At 48.1% G+C, this 8853-nt stretch overlaps 1 protein-coding gene across 1 annotated transcript; it reads left to right on the forward strand.

Annotated features, from left to right (window-relative positions):
• The first annotated feature begins 280 nt into the window (after nt 1-280).
• LOC119331422 (beta-glucuronosyltransferase GlcAT14B-like) lies at nt 281-4044 on the forward strand. Its single transcript, XM_037604572.1, has 4 exons — nt 281-896; nt 1039-1114; nt 1196-1320; nt 3304-4044. The coding sequence occupies exons 1-4, from the start codon at nt 281-283 to the stop codon at nt 3846-3848; spliced, it is 1362 nt and encodes a 453-aa protein (XP_037460469.1). The 3' UTR covers nt 3849-4044.
• The last annotated feature ends 4809 nt before the right edge of the window (nt 4045-8853 follow it).

An 8853-nucleotide genomic window follows, 5' to 3' on the forward strand; every position in this document is an offset into this window, starting at 1 on the left:
CCTGACCACGTACAACGACCGAGCCACCGACACCGACGTGTCTATCTCGACGTGCCACTGCCCATGATTGCATGTCCGATCAACGCTCATCTCAGATTTCTAATTAAGCTCTCATTCATTCCGTGGGGTCAAGTCCTCAGCTGGATATGATATTTTATCCGACGACCGAGCGAGGCACAAGTCCGCCGGTGGTTTGCTTTGTTCGTTGCACATCCAGCAGCTACAAAACTAAATTTCTGGCAGCTCACCGGTCACAACGTATCCTGCGTGCTTTGCCGCCATGGTTGCCGCCGGTCTGTCGCCCATCAAACACCAGCCTGCCGAGTCGCAGCCATGCTTTGCCACCATGGACATCGACATCGGCACCCCAACCTCCTCGCCGCGCGGCCGCTCCTCCTCCTGGGCCGGCATCGACCTGCGGGTCCTGCTCTCCGTCGTCTTCGGGGGCATCTTCACGGTGTTCCTCCTCGCGGCGTCCCAGGCCGCGCTCCCCTCCGCCTCACTCTTCCTCCAGCGGTACTCCGCGGCCACCCAGCGGCCGTCGCCACCGCGCTTCGCCTACCTCGTCTCCGGCTCGAAGGGCGACGCGGCAAGGCTGCGCCGCTGCCTGCTCGCGCTCTACCACCCGCGGAACCGCTACATCCTCCACCTGGACGCGGAGGCGCCCGACTCGGACCGCGCGGAGCTGGCGGCCTTCGTGGCCGCGCACCCGGTCCTCGCCGCGGCCGGCAACGTGCGCGTGGTCGAGAAGGCCAACCTGGTTACCTACCGGGGCATCACCATGGTCACCACCACGCTGCACGCCGCCGCCGCCTTCCTGCATGGCCCCGGCCCCGCCGACTGGGACTGGTTCATCAACCTCTCCGCCTCCGACTACCCGCTCGTTACGCAGGACGGTCAGTGCATACATATCCATCTCCATTGGCCTGCCTTACATTGCATGGCAATGGGACCATGGCGCAATACACGACTGTTTCCATTCCTGCTGAATTCTACTGCTGATGATCTCGTTCACCATGGCATTGTCAACCGCTTCAGATCTGATGGACGTGTTCTCGCGGCTGCCGCGCGACCTGAACTTCATCGAGCACACGAGCGACATGGGCTGGAAAGCGTACGTGTTCTCGATCGTTAAGGTAGCATTGACGTGAACGGCTGAGTGCTGTAGCATTGACGGACGTTGTTGCCATGGCAGGCATGCGAGGGCGAAGCCGTTGGTGGTCGACCCGGGGCTGTACCTGAAGACGAAGCGCGATCTCATGTGGATGAACACCGAGACCGAGAAGCGGGAGCTGCCCACCGCCTTCACGCTCTTCACCGGTACGTATCATTCATGCGCGCTGCTGCATGAGGTTGCATGATCGTCCATCGTTTCTGTCCTTGGCTGATCCAAGCTCCTAATTGCTCAAGAACTTCAATACTTGCTCATGCATGCATCAATTATTCTATGCAAGAGGACGGCATCTCCTTCTTCTTTTTTCTTTGTCAAAAAAATAAATAAAAGTTCGTGGTCAGCCATCACCATCTCATTGACATTAGGTCGATGCAATTCAGATCTCAGTTGAAAGCACACACGTTCGCATACGTGCAGATGCGTCGCAGGCCACGTCGTCTGTGCGACGCCTAAGCAAAGCACCATCTCATTATTATATGCACGATCGAGTACCTACGGACAAAGGTCGTTAGAGTAGCCGGCTGTTAGTATCATTTTTCAGGAGCCGGCCTCCAACTAATCTGCTCGTGCCTCGTAGTGGGAAGATGGACGGCACTTCTCCCTCTGCGAATCCAAAATTAATTAGTGTACTACTAGCACATATGCCCATGCGTTGCAACGCAGCATTTTTCTATAAAATATAAACATAAAACAATACGATGCAATTTGGCCGTGTTATATTTTCTTTACCGGGTATAATCTCTCACTAATTCCATTTAAGTATAATCTTTTTCTTTAATTACCATGCCGTCCTCACCCGTTTTAGTCAGGAATCAAATCCTTCCTTTTCTAATTTAGTAGCCCCAATACATTGAAGTCTACAGATCTTTCCTTTTAATTATTCTACATTTTTACCTCAAGTCCTTCCTTTAATTAGGCTCATCTATTTGAATATTCTATTTTTAAGACCACAATCTTTGTTTTAATTATTCCACCGGTTTACGCATAATACTTTTCTTAATTAGCCACATCCGTTTAAATATTATATTTAAGCCCACAGTCCATCCTTTAATTAGCTCATTCACTTAATTAGCTCGACCTAAACACGAGGACTGCCACTCGTATATTTAGAGCGAGTTGGGATTAGTAAATGTGAATGGCGCATAGGTTGTTTGTTGTTAAATCGAAGATCCAGACAGGAGGTCATGTGATCAACTCCCACAATGTTCATTTATTTCGACCCCATTATTTTTCACGGTCTCTATGGAAGCCCATAAAAGGCCCATCAACGTACAAATACCTGGCCAGCGAGTTGGGATTAGTAAATGTGAATGGCGCATAGGTCGTTGGTTGTTTCAACGAAGATCCACATGGGAGGTCATGTGATCAATTACCACAATGTTCATTTATTTTGACCCAATTATTTTTCGCAGTCTTTATGAAAGCCCATAAAAGGCCCATCAACGTACAAGTACCTGGCCAGAGCGAGTTGGGATTAGTAAATGTGAATGGCACATTGGCCGTTGGTTGTTACGTCGAAGATCGAGACAGGAGGTCATGTGATCAATTCCCACAATGTTCATTTATTTTGACCCAATTATTTTTCGCGGTCTGTATGAAAGCCCATAAAAGGCCCATCAATGTATAAGTACCTGGCCCAGATCGCTTAGTCTGTGTACGAGCCAACATTACGAAACATTAGCGTGCACTCAAACAAAAAAAAGGACTAAACCGAACCAAGAATACCAATTTCTTTTAATAGTAGGTATAGACCAACTAGCATGGTGCCCTGGCGGAGCCAAGACTCGAGCTAGTATACTACTCCCTTTCTATTTGAATCGAATGCATATAAATTTTGTCCCAAATCAAACCATACAAAGTTTGGAAAAATTTATCAACAACCACAAATATCAAATTAGTATTATTAAATAAAGAGTGTGGTTAGGTCTTTATAGACTGAGACTTAGTCAAGTCTCAGTCAAGTGATATAGTATATGAGAAGAAAAAAAAAATTTATGCGAATCTCCCTCCAAGATCAAAGGAATATTAGCATCGACTGAAATATAACGAAGTCTATAAAATATATTTTTATATTATATATCTATGTAGTATTATTGTAGTTGTTGATAGTTTTGTTTGATAATAACCAGGTTCTGCTTGGACGGTGTTGTCGCGGCCCTTCGTGGAGTACCTGATCGGGGGGTGGGACAACCTCCCGCGCACCCTCCTCCTCTACTACGGCAACTTTGTCTCCTCCCCGGAGGGTTACTTCCAGACTGTGGCCTGCAATGCCGACGAGTTCCAGAACACCACCGTGAACCACGACATGCACTACATCTCCTGGGGCGAGCCCCTGGGGCAGCATCCGGAGCTCATCAACGCCACTCACTGGGGTAGGATGCTCCGCAGTGACGCCCCCTTCGCGCGCAAGTTCAACCGAGACCCTAACGACCCTGTGCTCGCTAAGATTGACGTGGAACTCCTGTCACGGCAGCCCGGCATGGTCATCCCAGGCGGCTGGTGCACAAGAAATGTTGGTGGAGGCGGCAGCGATGATCATTGCTCGGCCATCGGGGACACGACACTCCTGCATTCTGGCCCAGGAGCTGCGCGGCTGCAGCGGCTCGTCGAGTCGCTCCTGTCGAAGGACAACTTCCCGCCTAAACAATGCAAGATCATCGAGCACAACGATTGAGCTGCTACTGCTACTGCCGGCGGTGCTTCATTTTTTTTTTCGTTTTGGAAGAGCGAGACATCTATTCATGGAAGTCGATCACTTGTTTTTAGGTTGGGATCACTTGATCAGTTTCTTCTCCTTTTTAGCTACTATTGGAGCCCACCACTTGAGAATCGACATATAGAGGCAGGGTCCATTTGGTTTGTGCCTAGGATTACCCTATCAAAAAATTGGTTGCCAAAACTTTGGTTGAGCTTTTGCTTGCAAATGGATTCGTCAACTTTGGATAGAAGTGTTGGAATTTTGCTAGTAGGCCTTTGGCCCAAAGCCCAACTAAAATTCTGAAATTCTCTTGGCCCATTCATGCACACATGTGAGTGGAGTGAGTGAGGTTAAAATTTAGTCCCACCCTGGAAGTTGAGAGAGAGTTGCACCTCTTTATAAGGTGAGCTCTTCTACCACTTGTATGAGCATGAGAAGAGGAGACCTACACGTGCGCTCCACCTCCTCGCTCGCCTCGCCACGTCCCGACGCGCCGCGCCGCGGGTTGCGGGATTGAGCCGAGCCGAGGACAGAGCTATGCACGTTGTCTATATTTTTGCTGCATGAAAAAATTAATGAGTCATTAATTAATAATTAACAGACGCGTTAATTACTGAACCGTTTCTGATTCTTTTGGATCGTGACGACTCGGACGTGGGGTTTACTCCCACGACCTACCCGGCCCGCACTATATAGTCAGGCAGACATCTACCCTAGCCGCCGCCGCTTCGTACGGTTTCTCACCACCGTTGCAGATCATTGCGCCGCCAAGCAAGTCTTCTCCATCCCTCCTTCCGGCCTGCATCGCGAGAAGGGACAACAGGCCTCCGGAACCCGCCTCTCGTGATCCTGTACGGGAGAGGGGCGATCAGGTTTTTGGGGAGTGCACTCGCGCGACTGCTGGCAACGACGACTTCTTCCCCGACCTCGGCAACCTCGTCCTCGACGACATGGGCGACAACGTCAACACCGGCGGTGCTGCACCCGCTGCACCGTATGTGATTCTATCATTCCTGTTCGAGATCGTGGTAGAATGCATGCTTCTAGTATGTGCCCTGGATGTGATATGTTCATCTGCTATGCTAGTTCGCATGATTAGTTTAATCTCTGCTGCTGTGGTCATGATTTATCTTCTGTTTATTTGGATTAAATCTCGTAGTAATTTGCTCATATTTCCAACAAGAAAAAGGGAGTGTCTAACTAACAGCCTTCTGATTTTTTGTTTTGTTTGGGCCGTTTTTTCTACCGGTCCCATGAATACACGTGTGTGTGCTGAGTACTCAGAATAACAAAAACCCAAAACCTAAAAAGTGGGTGAGGAGTAAGAGACAGAGGACTGCAAAGTCTTTTGGTGATGATTTCATTGTGTACCTCGTGGATGACACACCCAGGACTATTTCAGAAGCCTATGCATCTCCTTATGCTGACTACTGGAAGGAAGCTGTACGTAGCGAGATGGATTCCATCTTAGCTAACGGTACCTGGGAGATCACTGACCGTCCTTATGGGTGCAAACCTGTAGGATGTAAGTGGGTGTTCAAGAAGAAGTTTAGACCTGATGGTACGATTGAAAAGTACAAGGCATGGCTTGTGGCGAAGGGTTATACCCAGAAAGAAGGTGAAGACTTCTTTGATACTTACTCACCCGTGGCTAGACTGACCATAATTCGGGTGCTACTATCACTGGCTGCCTCACATGGTCTTCTCGTTCATCAAATGGACGTTAAGACGACTTTCCTCAATGGAGAGTTGAAGGAGGAAATTTACATGGATCAGCCAGGTGGTTTTGTAGTACCTGGTCAGGAAGGAAAGGTGTGCAAGTTATTAAAGTCTTTATATGGCCTTAAATAAGCTCCTAAGGAGTGGCATGAGAAGTTCCAAAGAACATTAACTGCTGCCAGCTTTGTAGTAAACGATGGTGACAAGTGCGTGTACTATCGTTATGGTGGGGGCGAAGGAGTTATTCTTTGTCTGTATGTCGACGAATATTGATCTTTGGAACCAAACTTGATTTAATCAAGGAGGTTAAGGATTTCTTATCTCGCTGTTTTGAGATGAAGGATCTAGGAGTAGCTGATGTTATCTTAAACATCAAGCTATTGAGAGATGAGAATGGTGGGATCACACTGCTTCAGTCTCATTATGTGGAAAAGGTCTTGAGTCGTTTTGGGTATAGCGACTGCACGCCTTCTCCAACTCCATATGATACTAGTGTGTTGCTTCGAAAGAATCGACGGATTGCTAGAGATCAACTGAGGTATCCTCAGATTATTGGCTCGCTTATGTATTTGGCGAGTGCCACGAGGCCTGACATCTCTTTTGCTGTGAGCAAGCTGAGTCGGTTTGTGTCAAAACCGGGAGATGATCATTGGCATGCGCTTGAGAGAGTTATGCGCTATTTGAAAGGCACCGCGAGCTATGGGATTCACTACACCGGGTATCCAAGGGTACTGGAGGGTTATAGTGACTCAAAGTGGATATTTGATGCTGATGAGATTAAGGCCACAAGTGGTTATGTTTTTACACTTGGTGGTGGCGCTGTTTCCTGGAAGTCTTGCAAGCAGACCATCTTAACGAGGTCAACTATGGAAGCAGAACTCACAGCATTAGACACTGCCACTGTTGAAGTAGAGTGACTTCGTGAACTCTTGATTGACTTACCTATGGTTGAAAAACCAATACCCCCTATCCTGATGAACTGTGATAATCAAACTGTGATCGTCAAGTTAAACAGTTCTAAGGACAATATGAAGTTCTCAAGGCATGTGAAGAGGAGACTAAAATCTGTCAGAAAATTGAGGAACTCCGGAGTTATTACGTTGGATTATATCCAAACGTCGAAAAACTTGGCAGATCCCTTCACAAAGGGTCAATCACGTAATGTGATAGATAATGCATCGATGGAGATGGGTTTGAGACCCACCGCACGAGTTGTCCATAGTGGTAACCCACTCTATGTGATCCGAGATCAAGTAGAAGTGGGAGACAAGCTGTTGGTCAGCTGGGAGGAGAGTATCCCTATATTAATTATCCCACTCCGTGAAGATGCAATACTCTCCTGATCTGCATGGCAAGTTGATACTTATCTTAATGTGTTCCAAGTGGCTTATTCGGGTAAGTAGAGATGTTGTCCTGCAGAACATCTTCTGAGGAACACACCTAGATGAATTTGACTGTTAACGTCGCAGTCTGTGAGAATTGGGTGTTCTCTAATAAATTCATGAAAGGCCCTGGAGTATGACGTATACGCTCCATCCGCGGGGAAGCCTTGCGGCAGCCCAGTATCGGTCAAGAATTTGTGTGAAACTAGTTTCACAGAAAACTTGTAGTTCAAGGCATAGTCTACTATTCAAGTTGTGATCTAGTGTAGCATAAATTTCTAAGTGGAAGTTCTGTTGGGAACGTAGTAATTTCAAAAAAATTCCTACGCACACGCAAGATCATGGTGATGCATAGCAACGAGAGGGGAGAGTGTGATCTACGTACCCTTTGTAGACCGACAACGGAAGCGTTAGCACACGCGGTTGATGTAGTCGTACGTCTTCACGGCCCGACCGATCAAGCACCGAAACTACGGCACCTCCGAGTTTTAGCACACGTTCAGCTCGATGACGATCCCCGGACTCCGATCCAGCAAAGTGTCGGGGAAGAGTTCCGTCAGCACGACGGCGTGGTGACGATCTTGATGTACTAGCGTCGCAGGGCTTCGCCTAAGCACCGCTACAATATTATCGAGGATTATGGTGGAAGGGGCACCGCACACGGCTAAGAATATGATCACGTGGATCAACTTGTGTGTCTAGGGGTGCCCCTTGCCTCCGTATATAAAGGTTCAAGGGGGAGGTGCGGCCGGCCAGGAGGAGGGCGCGCCAGGAGGAGTCCTACTCCCATCGGGAGTAGGATTCCCCCCTTTCCTAGTTGGAATAGGATTCGGGAAGGGGGAAAGAGGAGAGAGAGAAGGAAGGGGGGGCGCCGCCCCCCTCTCCTTGTCCTATTCGGACTAGGGGGAGGGGCGCGCGGCCCAGCCCTGGCCACCTCTCCTCTCTTCCACTAAAGCCCACTAAGGCCCATCTACCCCGGGGGGTTCCGGTAACCTCCCGGTACTCCGGTAAAATCCCGATTTCACCCGGAACACTTCCGATATCCAAATATAGGCTTACAATATATCAATTTTTATGTCTCGACCAATTCGAGACTCCTCGTCATGTCCGTGATCACATCCGGGACTCCGAACAATCTTCGGTACATCAAAATGCATAAACTCATAATATAACTGTCATCAAAACCTTAAGCATGCGGACCCTACGGGTTCGAGAATAATGTAGACATGACCGAGACACGTCTCCGGTCAATAACCAATAGCGGAACCTGGATGCTCATATTGGCTCCCACATATTCTATGAAGATCTTTATCGGTCAGACCGCATAACAACACACGTTGTTCCCTTTTTCATCGGTATGTTACTTGCCCGAGATTCGATCGTCGGTATCTCAATACCTAGTTCAATCTCGTTACCGGCAAGTCTCTTTACTCATTTCGTAATACATCATCTTGCAACTAACTCATTAGTTGTAATGCTTGCAAGGCTTATGTGATGTGCATTACCGAGAGGGCCCAGTGATACCTCTCCGACAATCGGAGTGACAAATTCTAATCTCGAAATACGCCAACCCAAATGTACCTTTGGAGACACCTGTAGAGCTCCTTTATAATCACCCAGTTACGTTGTGACGTTTGGTAGCCACAAAGTGTTGCTCCGGCAAACGGGAGTTGCATAATCTCATAGTCATAGGAACATGTATAAGTCATGAAGAAAGCAATAGCAACATACTAAACGATCGGGTGCTAAGCTAATGGAATGGGTCATGTTGATCACATCATTCTCCTAATGATGTGATCTCATTAATCAAATGACAACACATGTCTATGGTTAGGAAACATAACCATCTTCGATTAATGAGCTAGTCAATTAGAGGCATA

Source organism: Triticum dicoccoides, chromosome 7A (genome assembly GCF_002162155.2).
Source record: "Triticum dicoccoides isolate Atlit2015 ecotype Zavitan chromosome 7A, WEW_v2.0, whole genome shotgun sequence".
In the NCBI taxonomy this organism is placed as follows: domain Eukaryota; kingdom Viridiplantae; phylum Streptophyta; class Magnoliopsida; order Poales; family Poaceae; genus Triticum; species Triticum dicoccoides.